The sequence below is a fragment of the Akebia trifoliata genome, chromosome 12 (assembly GCF_017979445.1).
Source record: "Akebia trifoliata isolate Shusen 1 chromosome 12, ASM1797944v1, whole genome shotgun sequence".
NCBI lineage: Eukaryota > Viridiplantae > Streptophyta > Magnoliopsida > Ranunculales > Lardizabalaceae > Akebia > Akebia trifoliata.
This window is the reverse complement of record NC_141386.1, coordinates 35,711,210-35,737,648: the sequence shown is the minus strand read 5'-3', so window position 1 is coordinate 35,737,648 and position 26,439 is coordinate 35,711,210. Positions and strand designations below refer to the sequence as shown.

At 33.2% G+C, this 26,439-nt stretch overlaps 1 protein-coding gene and 1 non-coding gene across 2 annotated transcripts; both read right to left on the bottom strand.

Annotated features, from left to right (window-relative positions):
- Positions 1–1,875: 1,875 nt before the first annotated feature.
- On the bottom strand, positions 1,876–11,937 carry LOC147389931 (dynamin-related protein 5A-like). The gene is made up of 16 exons (XM_086417671.1): positions 11,567–11,937; positions 10,277–10,340; positions 10,064–10,168; positions 9,562–9,663; positions 7,693–7,743; positions 7,513–7,574; positions 6,824–6,914; positions 6,303–6,367; positions 5,908–6,102; positions 5,620–5,739; positions 5,146–5,216; positions 4,804–5,029; positions 3,871–3,921; positions 3,291–3,519; positions 2,696–2,835; positions 1,876–2,397 (listed from the first exon to the last, which is right to left on the bottom strand). Exons 1-16 carry the CDS (start codon positions 11,693–11,695, stop codon positions 2,269–2,271), a joined length of 1,830 nt encoding a protein of 609 aa, XP_086273797.1. The 5' UTR covers positions 11,696–11,937; the 3' UTR covers positions 1,876–2,268.
- A 4,090-nt stretch (positions 11,938–16,027) lies between these two features.
- On the bottom strand, positions 16,028–16,100 carry TRNAA-CGC (transfer RNA alanine (anticodon CGC)). Its single transcript has one exon. It is a non-coding gene; the product is annotated as a tRNA-Ala (tRNA).
- Positions 16,101–26,439: the final 10,339 nt, after the last annotated feature.

Sequence of the window (26,439 nt, the reverse complement as noted above, 5' to 3'; positions counted from 1 at the left end):
AATGGAGAGGGTTTCTTCAAAAGTTTGAAGCTGGTGTCTGCTTCAAACTTTTTTCCCATCATCGAAGGTCTTGCCAAAAATAAATGATTTTTATTTATCAAAAAGTTATTTTTAAATGATAGAATTCTAGATTTTAGTGGATCTGTACTCACCGTCTTTATGTTAAAGGCATAGAGTTAGATATCCATCAAATTCTCTATGAAAAATGCTAGAATGACACTAACAGGGACATAAGGTGATAAAAATGACGTGATGGTGCGCACATAACCGTAAATGCTTTTTACTCGAATCTGATGGAAAATCATCTACGGCATTATTCACGACACCACGAGTTTTTATCACCTTTGTATCACCCCAGCACGACTCAATTCTCTTATGTACCTCATTCATGGAAGGAAATGCCCATATTTATTGAAAGACAGTTGAAGAATAAATAATCACATGTCATAATAAATATAGGGTCAGTTTTTATTTGATTATATATTACTCATGCAACCTAATAAGAGACCGCCACCGACCATGATTGAGACCTCAGATCAACTTTTACAACTGATAATTAGGAGGGAACCATTACAAGTTCAGAATCGTAGATCTGTATGTCTCGAGATACAAAATTACACTTTTTCATAAAAATGTGTATCTCAAGGGAACTATCTATTCCGAGGCATGCAAATCTATGATTCCCAAACTTATCACATCAGGAGACTCGATTAAGTGTGCCACATAGGATAGTCAGATTATCACGACTCATTTTTAAAGGGTGGGGTTCTGTTGACTCAAGATCTTGATTTTGCCAACACATAATACAAAGATTGAGATTTTGTGCATATCCCGATGATACTTATCTCAAGGATAATCTTCAATTATTAGATTTTGTGTTTACATGGTGTCATATCTTCCATCAACAGAATCCAACCCATTTAAAAATATGGATTAAAAGGTCATAAAATAGAAATCTTTTTATTAAGTATTTGGGGGTCTCCTATTTTTAAAATTGATAGCACGCCTCTCACTCCTCTCATAAGACTAATGAAAATAATAATCACTATTACCTTGATCATCTCATCACCAATTGTAATAATAATCAGATCATCATATTTCCAAAACTTACATGGTTTTAAAATTCGATATTCCATCCCATCTCGCCCCCGCCAATACTAAGTTGACTCGCTCATTTCATCTCAGTCAAAATGTGATTAATCTTTTAACCATTTATTAATAAGGTGGATTAGAACATGATTAGGAAATGCAGAGAACCGCAAAATCCATGCCCAATGAAACAAACTTCATAGATTTTCTCGATAATAATCTTTAGAATAATAATAAGGGTTGGGATTCATTAAAATGGTTCACGGGAAAACACATGATCCTAACTGTGTATACACAAAACCCAACTGCCAAGATGTATGCATATCTCAATAACACACATCTTGAAGATACCTATCTCTATGATATATCTCAACAGTTGGATTTTGTTTTTAAACGGTTGGGATCATGTGTTTTTTTCATGAGTCATTCGTCAAGAGTCACTGGATACTGACCCTAATAATAATCATCATCATCATCATATATAATGCCTGTTTAATCGAACTTGTTAACCATCCCATGAGTTTGAAAAGTGCCAATTCTGCATGTAAGATATCTTGCCCCTTGCAGAGTGTTTGTAATATTGTGATGGCACGTGTTCAGGCCAAGAGTTCTCTTATTCCAATTCCAATGTTCCCAGCCAATTCTATCGGTCGTTTTTATTACTTAGTGTTGTTAAGTAGTCAAACTAACGATAAAGATGTTACAATTGAGTTGATTTTGATTTTGATTTCGAATGACCTACAGTTTGGTTTGTCAAACAGTGGATTTTCTGACATGGTAACGAAGAATGTAACTCCAAATCAAATTGAATGTAAGATCATCACTGCTTTTGGTAACAAGTTTCTATTTGTGTCGTAAGAAATTATCACGTAATAGAAGTTCAAGTGAAAACAAGTCTCGGTGGGAGTTACATAATGGTGACTAACGTATGCCAAGGTGCTCAGGAATCCCTATTGCTGATCTGTTGAAACAAAGTCGCACACAAATTGAAACATATGCAACCAAACACTCCCTAATCATCCAAAAGGAGCTCCTCATCACCATACACCAGTATATGTTGAATGTGGGATAGTATGGATACCCCTAATATGCGCAGCCAAATGCCACAAATGAAAGAATCATGCTCCCACCTCCCCGTACTCCGAGTACAAAAAAATAAAGAAAGAATAGAGCCGCTCCCTATTTAGACCAGGCAACAGCATCAATCTCTGCCTGTGCACTTCTGTATAACTCCAGCCTCTTTGCAAGAGCGGCCCGACGCTCCATGATTGCAGGATCCTCATCCAACAATGAGGCCAACTGCTTAGGCTGCAAGCAGAGTTTTCAACAGTCAGTTGGCATAATTCTGTTAATTATATTAAAGGAAGAACAAAACTTTGGAATGTTTGTTAAAAATGCGGAACAGGAATTCCCATATGGTGACCACGCACCAAACAATGGACACACATAGGTGATCCTCTAGCCAAGAAATAAATATCATATGATCATAGTCAATCCAGCTATGGCATTGTTTTGGGCAACTAGAAAAATGCAATAAATCAGATAACATCAAAGGAGAACAGCCATAAGGTACACAAATATTAGAGAAAAAGGCATCCGTAGTCACCTCCTTTTTACCCAAGTCGGCAAAGAAATGATCAAGTAGGGAACGTTTGGCTTCACGGACTTGACAATGAACAATGGACTTAGGAATGGAGTTCCGTAGGTTCCCACAGACCATATTGACATAAGATAAGACAGTTGTTCCTGTTTGTTTAAAGAAAAAAAAAAAAAGAGAAAACCCAAGCTTAGTACAAAATCAAAGTAGAACTGAAAGAATCGTGCCTAGTATAAGGTGATAATATTGGACCATGTACATTAAGGCCATCCCGGCTAGTATAACTAAAAGTCAAGGGATTTAGCTATAGGTTTAGACAATGCTGAGTCTGCAAAGTTTAAAAACATTCACAAGATACAGTGACTCAACGTAAATGGACATTGCCAATAAAAATTCATGACAAGGCCCAGTAATTAAAATTGAATCAGACTCAGTGAAGTTGTCACAGGAGGTAATTCATAGTCGAGAGTGTCAATCAAAAGTCACAAGTTTTTCAAGCCTTACCTTAACAATACAAAAAAAAGTTTCCAAACCTTGATTTAAACACAGAATGGAGAGTTGCATAAATACCTGATCCAGTGTAATAGTGTAGGTATTTACTTACCTATTCGCCTGAGATATGAATCATTATATCTATCAAAAATTGAATGTGCTGGGTTTCCACCCTTCTCAATATCTTGAGGAAGCTTCCTAAAGAAATCAACAGTCAGATAACTACACTCCATGTCAACTAGTTTTAGAGTTGCTTTCTTGCTTTCATCCCTCATTCTGTCCAATGAATCACAGGCAGCATTACCAACCTCCACTCTGAGAGTGGGATACTGTTTTAGCTCCTGTAGACAACACGGTGATAAAACACTTCACAGTTCAGGAACTTTGGAGTGAGCAAGATAGGCTAGAGAGAAAAAAAAAAAACACAATGGAGAAGGTATATGGATTTAACATGTATGTAATGTCATACATGCTGCTGTATGCTGAAGGCAAAAAAGTAATAAATTTCTGACACTATTTCCCGAACAAACACCATTTAAGATCTGCAAGTCGAGTGGTTCAAACACTATTTTGGAATTAATAAATTATGTTTTCATTTTTCTTTACATGATGCAATGTCCTCAATCAGCAACTTTTTTTCTAGTATTCCTGTTTATATTAAGTTTGGGCATTTTGCACAGAAAGGAACTTACCATGGTTTCACTCACAGCCTTGTGCACCAGCTCTTTCAATATAGAATGAATCTGGAATCATGACAAACAAAATTTTAAGAACAATAAGCCTAGTAGCTGGTTTTGGAGTACATGTGAAATTTAAAAGTTTCATTAACCTATTCTAAAACTTGGAACATGAATAGGCCCAATATAAACATAGAATCACACTCTATGCTAAAAAAAGAAAAGGAAAGAAGGAGAGTAATTCAGGAAAAATAACATCAAGATGTATCCTACAATTACCAATGATTCTCTTTCTGTGATGATATACAGAATGCTAGAAAGAAACTTTGGTGGACAACTTTAAAACAGAGTAAAAAAAAGAATAAATATGGAGAGACTTTGTGGAGAATAGGAAAAGAGGGATTAAATTTGACGAATGCAAGGAAAGAAATAGAAAGCCAAACAAACTGCTAGATGAAATAACACTATCTACAATAGGAATGCTGGAATTTGGAACCTTTGGTAGCATTTAGCAGCATAAGCTAAAAAAAGTTCAGATAGGGTCTCCTATATTTCAATGATGGGAAAAGGATACAAAATATAGTTAGATTAAGCAGTTAAGGGCCCGAGAATGAAACCCCAGAAGAACAGGAAACCTTTAAACTGTTTGATGGATGTTATCAAACTTATAGGACTAAGTCAAAGACATTTATTTGGACTGGAAACCAAATATGTTGTTGATGCAATAGTTTTGAAGACATGCTAGTTCCAAAGAGAGAAACCAACCCATCATACCACCCACTAATTTTCTCTCTCTCTCTCTCTCTCTCTCTCGCACACGCAAAACACATAAACACAGGTAAGATGAACTAAAAGAAAAATAATAACATTGGTCAAGGGATCATAAAAACTAAGAAAGCATTCAGTCCAGTAGACCAGTTAAATAATTTTACTACTAGTAGTGCATACCGCATCAACAGCTGCCTCTGCAGGACCTTTGATAGTAACTAAAGAAGATTCAATGAGACGGCGATACCCTTGTTCAGGAGCTATCAAGTGTGGCTGGTAACCATCTGCTTGAGTAATTATCTTTCTAACATTCTCCATTGCAAGCTGCTTGTCAAATTGCAACCTTTTTAAAGCAGCAGGAAGTTGATTATCGAAAACGTTGTAGATTTTATCACCACCCGAGCGTCTGGATATGAATGAACAGTAAAGTAACATTAAAACTGAAGTTATACATATGAACCAAACTATGCTATGAGGGAAAGTAAATCGTTGTGAAAAAAGATAGCCAAATAGGATACGTACACGCCGTCAAGATGTTCTTTGTATATTTGATCGAAAACACGACTAATCTCCATAATCATGTATAACTTTCCCTGCATGTATTGAGCAAAACTTCAGAAACCCTTCCCAAAATTAAAGGAATTTAGACCAAGTATCAAGTGTCTGCATGTGAACATAAATTACTAAAAATAACAAAAAGAAAAAAAGCCCCATATGGGTTGTAGTTTTTAAGTATAACTACTATGCACAGTCATTGGAAGATAGTTATAGGTCGTGGTCTCTGGGATTTATTTTCTATGCAAGAGAAGAATGATATTCTGAATGGAGTAGAATTTTCTGAGTTGTGAAGAAAAGGAAAATCCAACAAAAGGAAATCCAAGTCAGCAAAGGAAAGGAAAAAAAAATACTAATCAAGGAAAATGAAAGAAAAATTATGCAACAGAGAGGCCTTAGAAAGTATTGCATAGCAAATAAACATCTTTAAACAACACTTACTCCAGCATCAGCAGCAATAGGCCTCCCGAAACGGCTCAGTTCCGATTCTATTTCAGCAATACTTTTATTAACAAGTGACTGGATGCCTGGGATTCGAGACTTGATGACGGTTTCCAAGTGCTGCAAAAGCAACCGTTATATTCAAGCTAAAAAAAATAAAAGCCAACATAAGTTTGTAATTTTTTCAGTTAAGGTGTAAAAATTAAAATAAACATTATAAGTATGCATACTCTTAGTCTTCTCCATCCAATAATAAACTGCATAGGTAACATAGTAAATTGATGTTACCTTGGAAAGCATCTTTCCTAGATGCTCAGACCCCATCCTGTGAGAAAGATGCTTGTACTCTGGGCTATTCGCAAAATACTCCCGCTCTCTTCGCCGGGCCGCAATCATGTCAACGCTCTTGTTAATATCAGCTTGGGAGCGATTAACAACACCAATCCATGGGAATTGTAGCCTATATGATTTTCCTTCCAATATCTAAAGAAACCAAATAATGAAAGTCAAAATACAGTCCTGCCAGCAAAGCTAAATGTTTCAACGTTTGAAAGTAATTTTTTCATGATTTTCCTCTATAAATTTTGAATCCAACAAGAAATGAAAATTCTCTGAAAACAAAATAACAAGAATCTCTAAATCACCATGTGCTGTATTACTTGAGAAAGTAGTAAGCAACTTACATCAACTGCGTCGGTACCCTTGTCCATAAGGTCAATCTTTGTCAAGACTCCAAATGTCCTCTCTCCTGAAAAATTTAAATCAAAGGAAAATCAGAAATAGAAGTGGTATTTAAAGGTCAGAACCCACCTATGGTTACATTACAAAAAAAATTCTCTCAATAATTCTGAAGTTGCAAGAGTTTTCTTATGACAATAAAGATGTTAAGAAAATATTGAAAGGAACATTCCTCAACTGAATATATGGTATGACAATGAAGGTGGTAAGAAAATATTTAAAGGAACGTGCCTCAACTGAAGATATGGTTCATGGTTCTAGTTAAAGGGAAAAATAGATCATGACTCATGCTGCCAAGCCCACTAACTAGGATAAGGTGTAGGAACTAATGAATGTTTTTTAACATATTCAAATACAAATAGAAGACACTATTTTTGAGTCTGAATGCGGCCGCGCTTACGACAAAACAATGAGGTGGAATAACAATCATGGTTTGGAACAGAAGGCCAAACTTACAAATGCTTACCTTTAGGATCTACTTCACGAGAGATCTTGATTGCATCAGAGGTTGCGAGATCTTGATTGGCAGGTGAAATTGCTAGAATAATACAATTGGGCTGCAAAGTAAAGGAAAGTTAAATATAGATATTTTATCAGTAATTTAAATAAGTAAAGGAATGATCCATTCTCAATTTCATTTGTCTTGCATATGCTCATGTTACAATTGAGAAAGAGAAAAAGAAAAAGCAAAGACCACTAGTATAATTGTATGAACTCATGTAGCACTGATCCAGAACTCCGCCTTCTTAGACATGCATTAAGGTAAGAAAATCACATGGCTGACACACAAAAATAACGACATGATGTGTAGCAGAAGAGAGGCCACAAGCATAGAAAACAGATTATCTAGAGTTCAAAGACTCTCATTCCCAAAAATATAGATATCACAAATTCTGTATATAAAAGCATTATAATATACAAGCTTGAAAGGAATATTTTTCATTGATTTATTTGTAAGAGGACATCTTTGGAAATTCAATGATGTATCTGATAAAAAACATGATACCGAGAAAACCTATGGTTTAGCAGCTCCACACTCACAGCACATGGCATAAGAACATACATAGAATGAATGCATATCTTGGTAGGGAGTTGCACGACTCACAAAGTCAAATGTATTCCATATAAAGTTCAGAATCCTGTAAAAGAAATTACCTTTTCAATATAGGAACGAACCATGTTCTCAATGTCCTGCACAATGCTGTCAGGTTGACCCTCTATAATGTCCCAGTCAATAAGTCAGAATCATGTAGAAGAAACGAGCACAAATCCAATATAAAATAAAAAGTAAAAGTGCTGCTTGACATCCAAACCAATGAAAAACATACAACTTACCAACAGCTACTTTTGTAAGTCCAGGAAGATCAATCATCGTCAAGTTTACAACTGCCAAGATTCAAACCATCATCATAAAACTAAACAGTCAGAACCACAAAAGAAAATACTAGCCTAGGTGTGAAGAAAATAACTCCAACCTTGTTTCCAAGAGTTAAGCACATATAAAATATTATTAGCAGTTCAAACTTCAAATTCAATGTAAAACAAACAGTGTGTGTGGATCTAACAGTGGATAACTATTTTTCCATCACAGAAGTGTGTCTCAGCATATAAATCACGATGAAATTTGAGATGGGGCAGTGACACTCCAAGCAGAAGCTCAGTTCAGATGTATCTCAAAATATTCCCAGATTCCCACAAAAGCAACAAGTGCATTGATGACTCAACGACAACCCAAACATTCCAAAAAATGAGGACGCAGCACAACTGATCTTAGGAGGAAAACAAGCTCATATATGGCTAACAGCATTCAATAATTATGAGTCCAGAGTGGCACTGGAAACACAAGTACAAGATTCATAATGAGATGGACATTATTACAACTTGAAGTAAGCGGTGTTGCCAATGAAAATCTTACAGTTCCTAGAGATATGCTAAGGTGCTGTTTGTTAAACTGAGAAAAATAAGTGCTGAATAGCATTAAGTGCTGAAAAAGTTGTTTGTTTAGATGTAGAATCATGTTTGTTACACATTGCTGAAATTGGTAAATTTGTCTTTTTTACCCTTACAATCATATTATACATTGTTTGCATGTTTCAAATGCCTATTTCTTATTAAATACAATAAAATATATTATTTCTTATAAAATTAAAATACAATTCATTTTTAAGTAATAAGTAATATTCAAAATTTCAATTTATAAATAATAATTTTTATTTATAAAAGCCCACAAATTTCAAATAAAAAACAATAATGTCATACAAGTCACTAAAATTTGAAATCAACATTGAAAGAACTTAATTTGGGATGAATAATTTTTTATAGGAATAAAGGATGTGTAATTATAAAAGCACCCCGCAAATTAATAAGGGCAACCCACACCATAGCCATTTTTTTTTTGTCTTATATGGGTTAAAGTTTTTAGAATGAACCAACTTTTGGTGAGGATGATCTATATGGTCTAGAGATCATACTCACCAAAAATCATCCCATTTCGAAACTTCTAACCACGTCAAAACTAGTTTTCAAAAAAAAAAAAAAGGACGATTTATGGTTCTTGAACTTGTTTTGATGGGGTTAGAAGTTTTGTGATGGGCTGATTTTTTATGAGTATGATCTCCTCATTGTAGAGATCATCCTCACCAAAAATCAACTCATTTCAAAACTTTTAACCCATATAAGACAAAACAATTTGGCCATGGTGTGGGTTTATTAATCTGTGGGGTGTTTATATATTTATCCATAGGATATAAGAAGTAATATCCTTTAAGTATAAGGGTATACTTGTCCATGCCCAAAAAATGAAGGGTATACTTGTCTATGCCGAAAAAAGAAAAGTGCTTACTGCTTCAGCACTTTTTTTCAGCATTAAAATAGTACAGAATTTTTTTCATTTATTTTCAGCAATAAGCACTGAAAATATGGAGTAAACAAACACGCTATTTTGACAAAAAGTGCTGAATTTTTTTTTTTCAGCAATAAGCGCTGAAAAATAGCGCAAACAAACACCACCTAAGTCAGAAGTGACCTACACCAATCATGCTTTTTTAGGATGCTCCAAAAACTTGCCAAGTCACTCATGCAATGCATAGAAAGAACAAATTCAGGATTTGATCAAATTATACTGTTCAATAAGAGTATGCATTTCCTAATTTAAGTGAAGAATAATGGGATCGCTAATCACATGGAACCATGTCTTTATCTCACCATTAGGAGAATAGATACTGAGATGAATAGGAACACTGGAGATTTGTTTGCTGCGACCCGTCTCTCGATCAGTCTCATCAGATATCTCCCTTCTCACAGCAGCTACAAAAATAGAAATTGTGAGAAGAGGCAACAAACTAGTGACTGTGAGACAATGATACAGATAAAAAATGAAGCACATACAAAGAGAACTAAATTAGATAAATAGGTAACAAGATCAAATAGGGAAACTAAGATATAAGGGTTGGTGAGATGGCCAAGAGACCCAAGACCACGCCTTGGGAAGTGGAGGTCTTGAGTTCAAATCCCCCCTTAGGGGCCACCAAAAAAAGATAAAGATAAATGATCAATGTAGAAAGGAAAGTTATATTTAATAATCATTAGCATAAAAGATCGAACAACAAATTATCAGATGTTGGCATTATTAGAAAATAAAAACATCGAATGAGCAACATGATGAATTGAAATTGTTCACATCAATGTGTTGCCAAAAAATAGTTACCAAAATCAGTGAACCTCTTTCTTGGAAGGTGTAGGAACTCTGCATACTCTCTTCCCTCATCGATCTTTTGAAGCTGTAGGACAAGTGGACGCCGAGTAACAATTCCTGCACACATTTTGTTCGCATCACTCCCATAATATTTGAAGGATATACATGACAATGAACCCCGGGGGTGGGGACTGATTGCACAGATGTATTAATTCCATAGAGTACCAGATCCACGAGGCAAGAAATCCTTTCCTACAATGCTCTCCAACACTGAAGACTTCCCAGAGCTCTACAAAACATCATATGAGAGAAACAAACAAATGTTTGAGCAAGGATTTAATGGGGCACGAATGTTGAAAGAAATTAGACTAGAAAAAAAAAATTGTCAAGATTTTCATTTTGTATTTTGGTTACTAAGATAGACTGAGACCTATAAAATAGAAAAAAGAACCATGGAACATAACCATCAATACCAAACTTCCTCATTCACAACCACTTCATTTTACAAAGTCCTTGTGAGACCAGTGGCAAAGACCTTGGAATATGGTTGATGATTATTAATCTTCATGTTACTAAAAACTTAAATATCTCAACATACTGCAAAGTATCTTCTGGACATTAAACAATCCAAAAAACTGAAAGGGAATTATGTCAACCTCTGAGACTTGGATTTTGTATTTTGTTTTTGATAAGTATAAATTCATTCATAAGGAGAAAAACAAAGGATACATACAAGGCGGTCGAGGTGACTTGGATTTTGTATTTCATATAGGACTATAGATTTTTTAAAGCACTGCTCATTGGTTCTAAACTTTCAAACATATCATGAATTACCATTAAATGGATCTAGATAAAATAAAACACCTCTCTGAACCCTAGCAATCATCTTCTAAAGTACACACCCAATTTCCTGTGAAATTTTTTCAGAATTGGCCGAAAATTGGTAAAATGAAGAACTTTTTGAATATGGTGAACTGACAACACTGGAATGACGGAGAACATGAAAAGCTCCTCATATTATAGATCCAGAAAGATCAAAACAGCACAATTATTCACCAAATTCCAGATTTGACATTTATAAAAAAAAAAAAAAAAAGCATACAATCAAGAATTTGCACAAAAATGAACCTATAAATTTAGTGAGAATCTGATAAAAATTTGGTCTGAAATCGTTATCTGAGAACAGCGTATCTAGATCCAAGATGATGCAATAAAATCAACTCACTTATACCACAAACGAAGAATCATGTAAAACTGACAGATTAGTTATACGGACATTGATAACGATCACCAAAATTGGGGGAAAACACATTAAACACAATCAAATCCAACCAAATTACAAAGATCTCATGCAAGACCAATCCAAACACACACAAAAATAGAAAATTTCGGTACAAATTTGACAAGTTCAATTTATAAACCAAAAACAAGCTCAGAAGCCTCAGATCCATAAAATTTTAGAATCGACAGACCAGATCCATCAAAAAAAAAATTCAGAACGAGATAGAGAGATACCTGTCCTCCGACCACAGCTATCGCCGGCAACGAATCCCATAAAGTCGGTAAAGCGCTCTCTTCTCCATGATCACCAAGTGCAGTACAAGCCCTCTGCAACTTGTTAACCAAAGAGATCAAATTCTCCATTTTTTTTTTCTCTTCTCTCTTCCCAACTCAGAGAAGAAAAACTCAAAGCAGATCTGGAGATCCAGAGATATTGGAGACAGAGGGATGCGTGATGCTGTCTTGCTCTCCAAAGCGAGAAAGACAGACACCAACCGCAACCAGTATATGTGAATGTGAGGTATAATCTGGCGATCGAACCGTGGTCTTCGATTTTGTTATATATATATTTTGAAGTTGGAAGTAGTTTTGGACTGGTGTTACCGTATCTGACGACGAGATATGACCCACTTACTACACAGTACACACAAGCTCGACTTGCGAGATCTGAAATTCTAACTTACAAGTAGTGTCAGTCAATTTGACCAGACTCACTTTCGGTCATGGTTTTTAGAAGAATGGTCTCCAATAGTCCAACTGTGCACTTACCCATAAATGATTTTTTTTTTTTTTTTTTGGTATGGTTGGTTGCAATTATGGGTATTCATGTGATATGCAGGTATGCTCTCTAATCGTACTATTCATAAATTATTTAATTTAATTAAAATTAAAAATTTTCTGAAATTTACTTATTTTTAACATAATTACTTGAAAATTTTTCCCTCTAAAAAAATTGGATAATCGAGTGAGAGTATATTGAAGATGTCAAGACCCAAAAATTAGTGAAAAATGGGTCTTGGGTTGGAAACACCATTTTTAGACTCACTACCCAAAACAACGGTAGGGAGGGGAAGAGTTGAGGGATGGATATTGTGTTGGAGTTGCTCTTGAGAGTACAAAATATATTTTGCTTTTCTTATTAAATAAATTGTTGATGTGGAGGTGCACACATAACCATAGATGCTTTAAACATGTATCTCGATGAAAGCATTTATGGTCGCATACATACAACCACGACAATGTGAGAATCGATGTCAATAATAATTGTTTTGGCTTTTTTTTTTTAAGTTTTCATCATATCTGATATCCCTACTTGTTAGGTCTGATGATGATACTTGAGATAAAGAATCCATATTTTGTCGGAACTCCTGCAAATTCTTATCCCCTACTTGTAGATCATGTTGATTTGGAAAATTGAAAAATTTTAATGCCTTGGTTTCCATCTAATTTTCAAGAAATGTTCTTGGACTGCAATAATACTAGTGGAGAGTACAGATGATTTTTATTTAAGTGATGGAGTGCAATTGGTACTAGATATTTGAAAAACAAATTATAAAAATCCGAAGTTATTAACATTATCTAAAATCTTGCCTTACACTTAACTTAATATTGGCTAAACAGAAAAGGAAATTTAGAAAATTATCACCACCACCACCACCACTATGTGAAAATTAGAAAATTTGACGGAACAAGGCGCTTGAATTTTAGAAATTGAATTTTGACAACCTATGACCACTGAAATTTTGATGTTCCCCGAATTTGAAGGATCAAAACCATTGAATTTATCCCATCCACCATTAATTTGACAGTTTCAGAATGTCAAAAAAAAGGATTCGATAATGAAACATTCAATGGGCTTGGACTGTCAAATATGGACTTTTTCTTATGCACTAGGTAAATTCTCGACCAAATCCATTTGCATTATTAGATATCTACATGTTCTACATGACCACCCCACCTTAGAAGAAAAAAAAAATATGATTACATGATTTGTGAAATTGACCTAGAAAAAGACATGTTCCCAACGTATCACCATGATCAGGGGCGGAGCCAGGTTATTGTTCTCGTGGGGGCAAATTACAAATAGAAAAATTTTCTGATTTTCTATGGGGGCAAAGCAGTAGAATGTTAAAAAAATTTGTGGGGGCAAATTACAAATAGAAAAATTTTCAAAATTTCTGTGGGGGCAAAGCAGTAGAATGTTAAATTTTTTTAAAAAATTATTAGTACCTCCCTAGTGATTTTAGAAATTCTTGTGGGGGCAATTGCCCCCACTGCCCTCACTGTAAATCCGCCCCTGACCATGATCGTTGTATTTCAGGCCTGTTATCAACGCACTAAACTCTGATAAGTCACCTCCACCCATTATTTAGATCGAAGTGTATTAGGTTGTTCTTTCCTGGGACCTATATGTTGGCCTTTTCAAAGATGAACTACACGTGCAAAGGTGTCCAAATTTTCATGTTGGTCATAATTAGATTCAATTAGAGTTGTTCTTATAAAATCAAACAATGTTTGAGTTGAATGGTCGAGAAAGTAACAAATAGATCCCTAAAATACATATACCAATCCATAGAAAATTACCAATGATCCCTCGGAAAACTATGTTTTTTTCTCTCATCTTAATCGTACCGTAGAAAAGCCCAACAATTTCCACGGCGATAGATCATCTCACACTTCATTCATTTTTATTTATTGCCTCAATCCATGTAACTTGCAAATATTTGCACACCCGCAAAACTCCTTAAGGAATGGCTAGAGTGCATGTTTTCATAGTCTGGTGTACAATCACAATCATTTGCAGGTGTACAATCCTACTCATTCCACTATTTTCCTCAGTTTGAAAAAATATATCAAAGAATTTAAAACACATTGGTTCTCTAATTGTATAGTACGCAAAGCAGAATCTTGTCCTTTATGTAAGTAAGTTAATTAACTTATTTTCATGTATTAAATTAACTTAGCAAATGTTAGATAAAGTAAATTGTCTTTTATTTCAAAAGACAACCTTGAATCTACAAAAGAAAAATAAGATAAAATAATCTCCTCAAAGAAAACTAAAATTTTATTGATAATCTAAATAATAGTGAAAAAATTACTTAGAGTAAACTTTTAGGGTGAATTACCATTTCGTGAGTTGAAAAAAGAGTTATTCACCATTATGGCTAACTGCTCATTTTAATTACCAAAACCTGAATGATCATGTTTTCGTTAAAATAAATTTAGAACAATAACGAATTTGATTATTTTAAAGTGCCTACTTCGCAGGTTTAAAATGACAATTTTGCACGTTTAAAGTGACTATTTCCACTCTAAATCTGTGAAATAGTCACTTTAAAAATCTTTGAATTCGTTATCATTCACGTTTTGGTAATTAAAATGAACAGTGAATCGGAATCGTAAATTCGTCAAAAGTTGATCTTTTTTCATAAATATCCCAAAGTTTTAAACTTCTCATTTGAGTTCGTTTCAAACAATCACCATATTTCACCAAAATAGTATATAAAAAAGAAATAGATTTGGTAAATAATAATACTAAACTGACACAAAAAAAGACACTGATGTGGCAGTGTGCTCAAAACCATTGATTTTATCTTGTGTATCTCGAGCAAAAAAAATTATAGTTGTATGCACATTGCCACGTCAGCAAGTGTCTATTTTTTTAGTCAGTTTAGTATGACTATGATAAAAGATTAAGAAAGTTACTCAAATACGTAAATAATCTTACAATTATACAATTCTAGTTGATTTAATCTCTCAATAGATCTAAAAATGTATATAAAATGCAAAAATAAAACAATTAGTTCCAACTCAAACTGAAATTCGACACTATTGCTTTTCTCTTTGGACTTTGTTTAGTTGAATCCTACTCTATATCTACCTCACAATAGGTATCTGATAAATTTTGGGGTCTAACTCAAAACCAATTGGCAATGAGTGGAGAGGCTCATGAGTTTATAAGGAGAGAGATAAGGCAATCTTAACACACCCCCACACATGTAGGCCAAAATGGGCCAAAGCACATGGAGATATGAACTGGATGACGTGCTCTAATACCATAAATTTGAGGGTTCAACTCAAAACCAATTGGCAATGAGTAGAGAGGTCCAGGAACTTATACCAAGAGAGACAGAGCAATGTGGAGACTAAACTCAACATGTCCCTGCTACATATACATGATGAACTTTTGAGTACATACACAGTACATGTGGCCTACCACCACCTGGATGGGCCTGTAGAGGCGGACCCTCTGGTACCTGAATTTTCTTTTATGTATTTTCGTCTTTTAAGAACTTAATCTATAAACCTGTGTAAGGGTTTCAATAGGGTGGGGTCCAGCCCATCCTGCAATAACTAGCCTTGAACTAAGAAAATAGTTCGGATTCATTTTATTATTATTTTGGGCTGGGCCAGACCCTATTAGCTTTAAAGGGTCCCTCTTTACTTTTGGAGACATGAAACATGTTAGTCATGGAATTATACATAGAGTAAGACTAGCCTTACTAACTTAATAAGATTCGAACCTTAGTGTGGCCTCTAAAAACATGATCTGATGCTATAAGATTTTAATTGTGAACTTTAAAAAATGTTTTAAAAAAAATTTTATATTAAAATCCCTAAAAGTTAATAAGGAAATTGCTTTTCTCATATAATACTGTGGACCATCAAATGAAGATGGAAACGATAAAAAAGAGTTGGAGGTGCGGGGAATCGAACCCCGTGCCTCTCGCATGCGAAGCGAGCGCTCTACCATATGAGCTACACCCCCTCGATTGATAGCAATATTCTTATTTGATTTATAATCTAATAATGTACACGAAAGCGAGTACCCCCCTGAACTGTTCTAACTTGACAAAATTATTAAAGAAATTACATATTATACTCTCGTACTTAGATAAGTATTGAACTCCCCTTCTCCTTTACAACACAACGGCCAACGAACTCATGGCTCACCTCTTATCTATACGTTTAAAACGACTCCATTAGTTATATTTATTCATTAAATTTGGACATTTTATCCCTCCTTAATAAACAGATACTTTCATGGTTTTGAGCACATTAATGACAATAATTTCGTACAACTTCTTTTGGAATCACTAATTATGTGTTGTATTATATGTGAATTTTTAACTTCTCTGAATATATAATAAGATTAAAATGATTCAAAAATTATGCAATTGTTAGGGATTTTCAGGAATTATTTAGTGAAATGAAAATCAGTAAAATTATATATATATATATATATATATATATATATATATATATATATATATAGGCTATAGTTTGGAATTATTTCTTTATTCTATATTTTAATTTTACAAACTTTCAAAATATTTTTTCCAATGAAATCCTTATCTATACTCAACTTTTATCTTCCCTAATGTGGTGATATTTAAGATAACCCACCCTTGAGATTCGTGTCATCACTCATCAATCATGGGTGGATTTATAGTGGGGGCACTTGCCCCCACAAGAATTTTAGAAGTCTATAGATTAATGAGCTATTGCGACATATATTAATAGCGAATCAAAAAATCTGTCATTATTGCCTTCACACAAAAAAAAATCACTCTAAGTTGCCCCCACAAACAAAAAATTCTACTTTTAGTTGTTCCCACATGGGCAAAACCCTAACTTCGCCCTTGTCATCAGTAATATGTGTAAGTTATTTGTTTTCAAGATCTTCATGTTAGTTCTTAGAGTTGTGATTTTCTCACACACGTCCCATTGGTAATGATATTTAACTCCAATTGGACATGATTAATTAATGTTAATTTGGTTAATATGGCATAACTAGTTGAATTTTCATTTTTGAATGTTCAAAATGGGAGAAAAATGTTAAAGGTAGATTTTTGATAAATAAAATATGCAAAATGATGGACTATTAATTATGAGACAAAATAAAGAAAGAAATAAAAAAAATTTTAAAATGAAAATCTCTACATATTCTCTTACCTAACAAGGCATTAGACCTTCTCTTATTTTGTCTTATTATAAAAAATCATATACATCTCTCACATATCATTTTTGTTTTTATTTCTCTTTTTTTCTTTCCTTTACATGTTAAATTCTCTCATATCCCATATCTCATACCTTCTATTCTAATTTGTTAATATTTTTTTCATTATCCTACTATTATTTATTTCTCTAGTTTTCCATTATTATTATTTTTCATTTTATCCAATCTCCTTCTCTAGTCTCTATTCATCTATAATTTATTTTTCTAAGTTTTTTATTCAATAATTTTGCTGGACTTGAAAATTATAATTTTATTTTAATTAACAATGATGGATTAATGTTTATATTTTTTTGAATTGATTTAAAGTGAGTTAATTATTTTTATTTAATTCTATATCTAAATATATTTTTTGAGTTTTTGTCTACAATCATTGATTACTTAAAGAATCATTATGGTATGTGAATGTGCTACACGTGACAATCTTATATTTTTCAAAATATTTTAGAAAATAATTTTTCGTTTAATTATTATATCATTTGGTTAGGGAGAATTGTTATTAGAGGCTAATTAGAAAAAAATAAATAAATAAAATTGTGATTTTTGAGTAGATCCCCTTTGCTTTAGCATTTTTTAATTTTATTTTTAAATCTTTTAATTTTTGCTCCATACAAAAATATAGAAAATCATTGTTTTCATAGTTTAAGTAAAAAAAAAAAATTCACCTCATCTGTGTTTTATTTCAATTTTTACACAATTATCATGAATTGACCCTTAGACTTCTGAGATTTTATTACTTTTTTACATCTCTACATTTGAGGTATTTAACATGCACTATTTTAGTTGTAGGAAGTTTTAGGATATAAAATTAAACAAAAATAATTAACTCATCTTAGATTAATCAAAATAAATATTAATATTAATTAATCATTATTGATCAAAATAAATTTATCATCTTCGAATTTTACCTTTAGCTCTAGTTAAGATTTTAGTCAACAATTTTCATAAATGAGTCTATCAAAATTATTAAATAAAAATTAAAAAAAAAAAAGTTAAAGATAAATTAAAGAGGGAAAAGATTAGAAAAGAAGATTGGAGAATAATAATATTGAAAAGTTAAAAATAAATGATAGTAAGAGAATAAAAATAATTTAAATAAATTAAAATAGAAGGTGAGATATGTGAGAGGAGGAAGACTTTAACAAATATAGAAAAGAGAAAAAGAAATAGAAAGATAGATGTATGAGATAAACAAAATATAATAAAATTTTATTTTTAGAAACTTCTTTTGTTTCTTTCTTTAGTCCTTCCTTTGATTTGTGTTATAATTGTTTTTCCACTATTTTATATATTTTATTCATCAAAAATCCATCTTTAACATTTTTCTTGTATTTTAAATTTTCAATACTTATAAAAATGAAAATTCAACTAATTAAATCATATTAATAAAATTAATATTAATTAATTATTACAAATTGAAGGTAAATATTATCAATTTGTATAATTATGACCCATACGCCCCTTGTCGTGGCATGGACTAGATTTATAGATTTTTTCCTCGAGATGTGTAATTGTTAATTTTGAATGATATACCTTGAGAAACGACGAAGTTTCTTTGGTTTTGCCTCCTGGGTGGCCAACGAATAATTAGTTCACACCCATTACTTTTTCTTTCAATGATAGAATGACACGTACCACCATTCTCAACGAAGTGACCTGTCTTTTCCATAGAAAGGTTGGGTCCCACCGCACTTGTCCTATTTTATAGATTATAAAAATTATCTCTTTTTTTACCATTCTAAAGGTTTCAGAATAGAATAGAATAATGGCAAAAGAAACACAAAGGAAATGGAGTAGCAATAGTTAGGGGTGTCAATTGGGCAACCATTTATCCGAAATTGAACCGGAATCGAAATCATTTTTAGTGGAATAAATTATTATTAAGTTAATATTTTATAAATAATATGTTAATTTTTAGAAAGAATATTTTTATAATGATTTTAAAATAATTTTTCTTATTTGATACTTGAGAATCAGAACGACGAATACCCATGATTTTTGGTATTTTCGATTCTAATTTCACTTATTTTAAAATCGGGATCAGAATCAATAAAATATAGTGGTTATGATTCTACCATGCATAAAAACTAACCCGAAACTGATTCATTGACATCCCTAGCAATAGCGTGCTGGATCTTAGCTGTTACTCACTAAATTATAATTTTATATTGTCCAATGGTAAAGAAAAATATATTAGATTATCATTATTATTTTAATAATTTAAAATCGCTTAATGTACATTAGTCACATTAAAAATTAAAATTAACTCATTTCTAGTAAAAATAAAATTGCTAAAACTTAAGATAAAGAGTCGTGATTTTCTGACGCTCTCTCTTACACACGCCCCCTAACATGGCATGAGTTAGAATCATTGGTTTTTCCCTTTGGGATATACAAGTGTACATCTCCATAAATATGTGTACTTATGTATCTTGAGGAAAAGAATCTATGGTTCTAACACATGCCACGTCAAGGGGTGTATGGGGGCATATGTCGGTGGGGAGCATTAGAAAATCATTATTCTAAGAGAAATACCACATGCACAAGATAAAATAATTTTCTTTCTAGTATAGCATCTTACCATTGAGCCCACACCCTATCACAGATTCATGCAACCTTCAATTAGTATAGCATTTTTCTCCTCTTCATCCAACCATGATTTCAGTTAGAGTTTCACTTGAACTATCATGAATTCATCAGGATCGTCGTCATCTTTATTTGGCCTCGCTATCTTCTCTACTAGTACTTCGGCTAATGAAGCTACTCAAATATTTATGATCCAATATCAAACAACAATCCACTTCCACGGAGGTTTGAGAAAGTTGTAGAACAATTTGTTTTAGGTGTTAATGGATTCCCCAAGGCTATTTCTATTTTTAGGGTGACCTTTTCACATTTGAACTCAGTAGGAAATGAGCACAATTGCCTTCCGAACCACTTACGGCTGGTGTGATTGCTCCCCTTGTCAACTTTAAAGTTATGCCTCATGTGCCTCTTTAAATTGTTATGTTTTTGAAGTCTAGTTAAACAATGTCTTCATACCCATATTGGTTTTTTTTTTTTATATAATGGGAGTGTCTGGACTTATATTTGACTAGGGGGATCGGATGAGCCAAGGTAGGAACCAAGGCATATGGGATCCTCCCCTGAGCATGTGCAACGCTCGCACATCACACGCACCAAGTAAGTGAGGAAAACGCCTTCGCGGGTGGTTCCGAGGAAATATTACTCATACTGGGTATCAAACACACAGCTCATGAAGTCTCACCATATTTGTTGTTCACTGATTGTCCATGGCCAAGGGACAAAATGACAAGGGGACAAATTAAGAATTTTTTTTTTCTCGTGAAATATGCTTTTCGTAGAAATCACATGTATATTTCTTATTTGTTTGATTATCTCTATTGTTCATTTCTTAAAGACTAATGATAAAATAATTAGTTATAACATACGCGATCTGTATGTGATTGACCTGGCAAGTACAAAGAATCATAGATCTTTTTCCTTCGTATCCCGAAGAGAAAGATCTAAGGTTCTATGCACTTGCCATGTCAACTGTGTATAGACGAAGTATGTTTTTTTCGAGTTAGATTATCACGAATCTTTCTTAAAATAATGGTAACTTTACGTGCAAAACAACATATTTAATTTTTAATTAATTTATATCAAATTAAATATATGTATATAATTCCAAGTTAAAGTACTCTTAAACCCTAAAATCTATAATCATAGTTGACCCATCAATAAAGTGAGTTTAAGTAACTTTGTCCCAAATTCAAATGCACCTACTTTTGTCCGCATCAACATCAGCCAAGTAAACCTCACTTCCACACTCTCTTACATACATTGCATGTTGAGCCGCCGAAAGAATCCAAAAATGCTTTGAAGTTCTGGAGCATGAAAGGTTAAATTCCTATTAAACAATAAGTGTAGAAAGACAGCACTAAAGAACAACCCACTCCAGCTGTTGTCGACATCTCCTGATTTTGTCCCTTACTCATCTCAAATTCCAGACTCTAGTGGTCTCTTTAAATCATTGGAGATGGATTCGTCTAAGAAAAATAATGGGAAAAAAGGGGATGGGGATACATTCTCCCCCACATATTCTCTCTTAAAAGCTCATTTAGATGGAAAGGTAACCAATAATCTCTAGACTATATTAGTAATTCCCCATTTTCTCCTCACAATTCAATCAGTAACAAATTAGAGTCTAGAACATTCAGCCATTAAGATGATATTTACATGATAGTAATGGCATATGAGCTTACGAATAAGAAATGATGGATACTTTTATCATAAAATTATCTTTCCAACACCTTAAGATGCATATTACGAGTCACGTGTATTGTGTAAATATCTTGTATTTTGTTGCACCACGTAGAGCTGCAAGGGTGCAAGGGGCAGTGCCCCCGCCGGCACAAATTTTTTAAGGGGTACAGAAAGGGAAATCATGTAATATTTTTTTAAGGTTTTTTTTTTTGTGTGTTGGAGAGGGGATTCTGTTTTGGTAACTCTCAATTATATAAATATAGATCTCTAGAACTGTAAAATTTATGAGAAAATAATGATTGCTCTTATTCTGTTCCGTGGATGTAGACACATTGTTGAACCACGTCAATCCTTGTATTTTGTGCAATTGTGTTATCTTTTTTTTTTTTTTTCCACAACTTGGTGCTCATGGTCTTCTTTTCCATTCTCCTCTCCACTCCAATGGAATGTATGATAATTACATTCCAATATCTAAGTCGGTTAGAATATTAACTTATATAAGAGAAAATTGCATATCTTTGATCTTATTGAATTTATCCTTATAGGCAAATTGGGTGATGATGGGGTAGACAATGATTAGTGGCATTGTTGGCCTTTGCCACCTTTCTTAGCTTCCACCCCCAACAATGCATGCACATTGGTAAACTAGTACGACGACCAATACTTATGGGGTTTGTTGTGATGACATTGTTGTACGTGTCACAAATTGGTGTAGACAAATGCATGTGCCATGGGGGTTGCACGGATGTTATCCCACATACCTTCTGAACCCCCAATTTGCATATGTGTTCGGTGTGTCCATATTCATCAACCACCGACTGGTTTCAAGACATATTTCACAACTTCATTTATTTGGTGGATTGGAATTCTATTTTTCTTTATTCTTCTATCTTGGGTAATATTCTCTTTTATTACTATTACTATAACCATAACATCTCTAGTTTTGAATTTCCATTACACAATTGACACGTGTCAAAACTTAGATGAGATACATGATGCTAAATTATTTTTTTGAGATTTAGAGAGACAAAATAACACATATGTCTCTAAAGTCAAGTGTACTTTGTGGAGTCCTCCATAGCAGTTTTGATGTATTTTCCATATGTAGGCGTTTAAGGTTATCCTAGTCCATGATCCATCCCTAAACAGGTAGAATTTTTCTTTTTCAAAAGCATAGATGCTGTCTGTCTGTCTCTCTCTCTGGCAAGTTGAAATTCTTTAAAACTTTTATTAAAATTTACTTTACAACTCATCCCCACATTCTTCTTATTGATTTTATTTTGAATCTTTGAAAGCTAATTGACCTTAAAGTAAAAGAAACCCATTTTGTAAATGGAAATTCTCTAAGTGGGTGCGACTGTTTAGGCATTTCTTTTCACATTTGTAACTTGTAATTACATTGAATAATTTTTTAGAATAATGCTGAAGTGACCTCAAGATTGTACCTCATATCGCACATCGAGATGTGAAAATGTTTAAGAACCATTAGATGCTATCATCGAGATATGAGTCAGAATGCATCTATGATTCTTACACATTTTCACGTAAGGATGTGCGATATGAGGTAACTCCAATACGACTCAATTATTATTATTATTTTTTTTTTAAATTCTTAATTAATAGTAACCCTCTTTAGTCACTTCATACTCATCCTATATATGCTTTGGTCTTTAATTCAAGAATAAGAAATAGAGCAGTCTTACAATCATCTCCGATGGATTGTAATCCCAAATTCTAGACCATTGGATGGTTTTTGAGGTACATGATGCAAAAAAATCCCAACAGATAATGTTGAACGAAGCTTGTTTATTTCTCATTTATTTTTTAAATGTGTTGTACATTGCATTTATTTTTCTCAATTTAAATTGCAATGTGGAGGACACCGGGCTTACCACATTCAAAGAGAATTTGAATAATTTGAACGAATTGGGAAACAGAATATATCTGTGTTTCTTTGGAAAGCTAATAATTTCTCTATTCTATTTATTTATATGTTTTACTCTATTTTATTGATTTTTATCCTCTAACGTCCTTCATGACCTTAAAACTATGGAAAATGGATTAATTGGTCGATTAAAAAGTACACTGAGACTGGGATTGAGAGTAGTTCAACATGCTTTCACAAATAAAATCTAATTAATAGTTTATATTCAAGTTAGGGCCTTGTTTGGGAACATGGTAAATTTGCACTACTATTAGGAATTGATCCTTTTTACTTAACCTCTGGCAATTAAAAAAAAAAATGAGTTTTTGAAAAAGTCGCATATGTGTAAGTCAGTATTCCCAGCACTGCCTAGCAATAGGACAGACTAAAAAGCGTCTAACCTAGCTGGAAGGGCAGAGTAGCACTAGTTAAAACTTGTCCTGCCAAACAAGGCAGGCATGGTCTGAGTATATTCGTAATCCTAATTTATGCATGTCAAGTTCATAGATCTCCCTGGAATCGTGGACCTAATCCCAAATATCTCAATTTCATTTAGGATCCTAGTAATCAAGGGATTCTCTTGGATCGTATCTCGTTAGAGGGGAAAACCCTGATTCGGGGGAAGGATCTATAAATAACAGAATTGATAGAGTCTGAGGGATCTTTTGGCCGATTGAGAAAGAACATGATTTTGAAGTTATTATTATTAATCTTCTGCAAACCTTAACCTGAGTATTGGAGGATTCTTGGCAAGTACCACACCAATGCTTACAAGAAGAGAAATGAGCAACTTTGGATCAGTAGGGCAGAGTCCATCAAGGTCTCGTCGAATTCCGCACCTACACATAATATAATTTGGTGATTCATAAATTTAGAAATATGGGACTTGATGATAATATCTTGATATTATGATTTTTCATTTTTTTTCAATAATTTATTATTTTGAACAAAAGATATGTTGATGAGTAAACTTTTATTTGGCATCGTAACATGTATGATTATGTTTGAGAATATGTTATATTGGAAATATAGAATAAATATCTTCTGTATTATTAAATATATAAATTTTTCATAATTTCTAAAATATTTTTTTATATTTTATGTTTCATCTTTTTTTTTTTTATTATTATTATTTTTTTCCATCTTTTTCACTCTCAGTTTTTTCCCAAAGTTTTCCCTTACCGTTTTAAATCCATACGCCGACTTTGTGACTATGATTAGAAGTGTGATGCGACCCCCAAAACAACGCTAAGCACTAAATTCTCAATCAAACAAAAATCCATCTGAAAAATGAATTTTTTTTTATTGACAAGTTGGGATTAGGTAGACTATTATATTTAATAGGCATAAAAAACACTAAAGTATGGATACATCACACATTAAAAATAATCATGAATGGGGGTGGCGATCTAAATTAATATTCAATCGCTTGTTTTTTTCAAAGGTAATCGTCAAGATGGGTTCTGAGGGACATCACACATTAAAAATATTCATGAATGGGAGTAGGGATCTAAATTAATATTCAATCACTATTTTTTTGGAAGGTAACTGTCAAGTTGGGTTCAGAGGGAGTCAGACCTAAGATGTGGGTACACTTTCCACACATCTTACCAATTTGCTAAGTTGGCATCTTCAATATTCAATCACAACATCCTTGGCAAATATGATAAGGAAACCAATCCTCACTTGTCTTTCAAAATCACCACACTTAACAAAAACTTAGTAACATAAACGCTTCCCAGTCATTTCTCAAGTAAATGCATCTATGGTTTCATAAACATCTTCACATTAGCTCAATGTGAAATGCACTAAGTATCGCAATCACACTAGCATTTTCTTTAAAAAGAGAATCAAAATTTCACTATTAATTCATCATAAGAAGTGATGTTGACTCTCATCAAGGGCAAATCTAATCTTACATTTTGTGAATAATAAATTTAATTTCACTAATATTAAGGGAGTCTTTACTAAATTATTTAAAAATTTATTCTTTTTTAAAGAAAGGTAATGATTCACCAACAAAAATTTACTTCAAAGTACTCATTAGAGGACACCTGAGATGGTAAGAAAGTGATTGGATTTGCTCTTCAAGTTATGACTTCAAATCTCTATATGCCCCTCCTTAAAAGTGTGACTACTTAAATATCGTAACATGTGATAGGTTGAGATAGTCTATGCGACCTGAATAGACTAGTCTCACCTAAGGTGGGAATACTCCTTGGCCTAACAAAAAAAAAAGTTGGTACAAATTTTTTTGATTTTACACTACTTTACAAGGCCGGGTGTCACAAGTGGATCAGGAAGAGAAAGCAACAAGAAAGAGAAAAATGTACACGCCTGATAAAAATAATAAAACAAAAGTGAGGATGACAAAGAGAAGTGCCTAGCCAAACAAACTAATAGGAGGATCCAATAATGTCCTTTCTTTGATCCTCAACTAGAAATTAAAATTTTTACATTTTTTTTAAAAGTGAATATAAAATAAACATATTAATCACCTTTTCGTCTAATCCATGATTTCAAAACTCGTCCGAGATGGAGATGTATCACCTAAGTCATCTCAATCTCAAACATGGACGAGACGGATGGATTAGTCAATTTTTCGAACAAAATTTAAAATACCATGTTCATTTTTCTTATTTTTGAACAAAAAATCTCAAACGCATTAGAAAACTCGTTCGAGAGGACTCGATATCTGGCATGTGAAAAATACGAGACGAGGCACGATACTGAGTTTTAAAACCATGGTCCAATCTCTTTTATCATTTAGCTTAATAAGGGTAATTCTGTCATCTCAAAATGCTAAGGTTGCATCTTCTCAGGCACAAATTTAATTATTAGATTTTTTGGGGGGCTCCCTACATAAATAAATACTATAAATAGGGCACGCAGGACCAA

What these genes read in the sequence shown, in the direction of transcription:
- LOC147389931 (XM_086417671.1), bottom strand. Translation starts at nt 11,695, where the DNA reads ATGGAGAATTTGATCTCTTTGGTTAACAAGTTGCAGAGGGCTTGTACT. An exon ending in ACTTACAAAAGTAGCTGTTG is followed by an intron (nt 7,575 to 7,692) that starts GTAAGTTGTATG and finishes GGGACATTATAG; the next exon opens with AGGGTCAACCTGACAGCATT. An exon ending in TCGTGAAGTAGATCCTAAAG is followed by an intron (nt 6,368 to 6,823) that starts GTAAGCATTTGT and finishes TAAATTTTTCAG; the next exon opens with GAGAGAGGACATTTGGAGTC.